Source organism: Phalaenopsis equestris, unplaced genomic scaffold (assembly GCF_001263595.1).
Source record: "Phalaenopsis equestris unplaced genomic scaffold, ASM126359v1 Scaffold195091, whole genome shotgun sequence".
Taxonomy (NCBI): Eukaryota; Viridiplantae; Streptophyta; class Magnoliopsida; order Asparagales; family Orchidaceae; genus Phalaenopsis; species Phalaenopsis equestris.
Genome location: NW_018215040.1, coordinates 1 through 1,239, shown reverse-complemented (window position 1 = coordinate 1,239; position 1,239 = coordinate 1). Strand labels below are relative to the sequence as shown.

Genomic DNA, 1,239 nt, shown 5'->3' with positions numbered 1-1,239 from the left:
AAAAAAAAATTTATTAGGTGCGGATTCTGTATGTATTAATTGTTTTCAATTATCACACCTAATAATTGCTCATAAGTGATATTAAGAAAAAAATTTCAATAATTTAGATCATAAATGAATAAATAAAGCCAACTTCTGACTGAGCTATTCGAAAAAATATTAGGTTGGGAGTCCAGACGCTTTACACTACAGTTGAAAGTCCCGTTGCGAGTCGTTTGGCTGAACCCAAAAGCTTTAAAACCCATGTCTTCCGCAAGACCTATCCATGGCGACTGCCGAAGCGCATCTTCTCCGGCTGGCAGTAAGCTGTCGGAAACTAACGGCACACGTCACTGCCGGCGCGACTGATGCAATTATCGCGATGGCTTCTTCAGGCGAACAGGAATTCGCCGCTGCTAACCGGTACAGGCTATACCGCTACCCTCGCTCCCGACGATTCTGGGACGAACGCGTCGCTGCTCGCTTAGGAGAGAAACTAGCCGTCCGCCTCCGCCAGATTGGCATCTCAGATGTCCAACTCCGCCTCGAAGACGGTGACCGAGAACGCCTCTCTTTGACTCACCATTACCGCCGGTCAATTGCTTCCCTGTTTCACTCTGTGGAGCGGGCTGGCATCCGTGTTGATGGTGCTGACGAGCTCCGATGCGATCGTGATCCTCAGGCTGGGTAAGGGTTTTTGCTTGTTAGGGATTTTATTCGGGCCTGCATTGGGGTCTCAGAATTGGGTGTTTTTTGGATTTAGTTGTGTGATATGATTTTGTGTGAATAATTCAATAGTTTAGTAAATATGGAAGCTTAATTGTTGTTATTAGATTACTAAAAAGTTTGGGATGCGATATAGAAAACGTCAATTTTTTTCCTTTTTAAAATTTTTTGGTTAATGCATTTATCATATTGCCCACTCAACTAAAAGTGTCATGAGCTGGAGTTGCTATTACAATAAGCAGCTTCTTTTTTTTAACTGCGTTTCCATTTATCCAATTCGACATACCTTTGTTAGTTGGATAATCTTTTACCTTGAATTCGTTAGATTTTTTAAGGAACATTTAAGATTTTGTGGTGGTCATTACAATAATGAACTTTGTCTAAAAGAAGCAACATTGCTCAATATTGCTTTGATGTTATAATCCTTTTGATTATACAAGATTTAGGTTGATGCAAAATCAGAAAAGGCATAAATGTGGAAAGAGTAATATATTCAATATTTAAATTTGTGTAGATTGTATCACTTTTTTTTTT

At 39.8% G+C, this 1,239-nt stretch overlaps 1 protein-coding gene across 1 annotated transcript; it reads left to right on the top strand.

Moving 5' to 3' along the window:
* Window positions 1-265: 265 nt before the first annotated feature.
* LOC110034982 lies at window positions 266-666 on the top strand (the record flags this gene model as incomplete). The annotated part of the gene is made up of 1 exon (XM_020739222.1): window positions 266-666. A coding segment is annotated over exon 1 (401 nt), but the record flags the coding sequence as incomplete, so codon positions are not given.
* Between the last annotated feature and the right edge of the window lie 573 nt (window positions 667-1,239).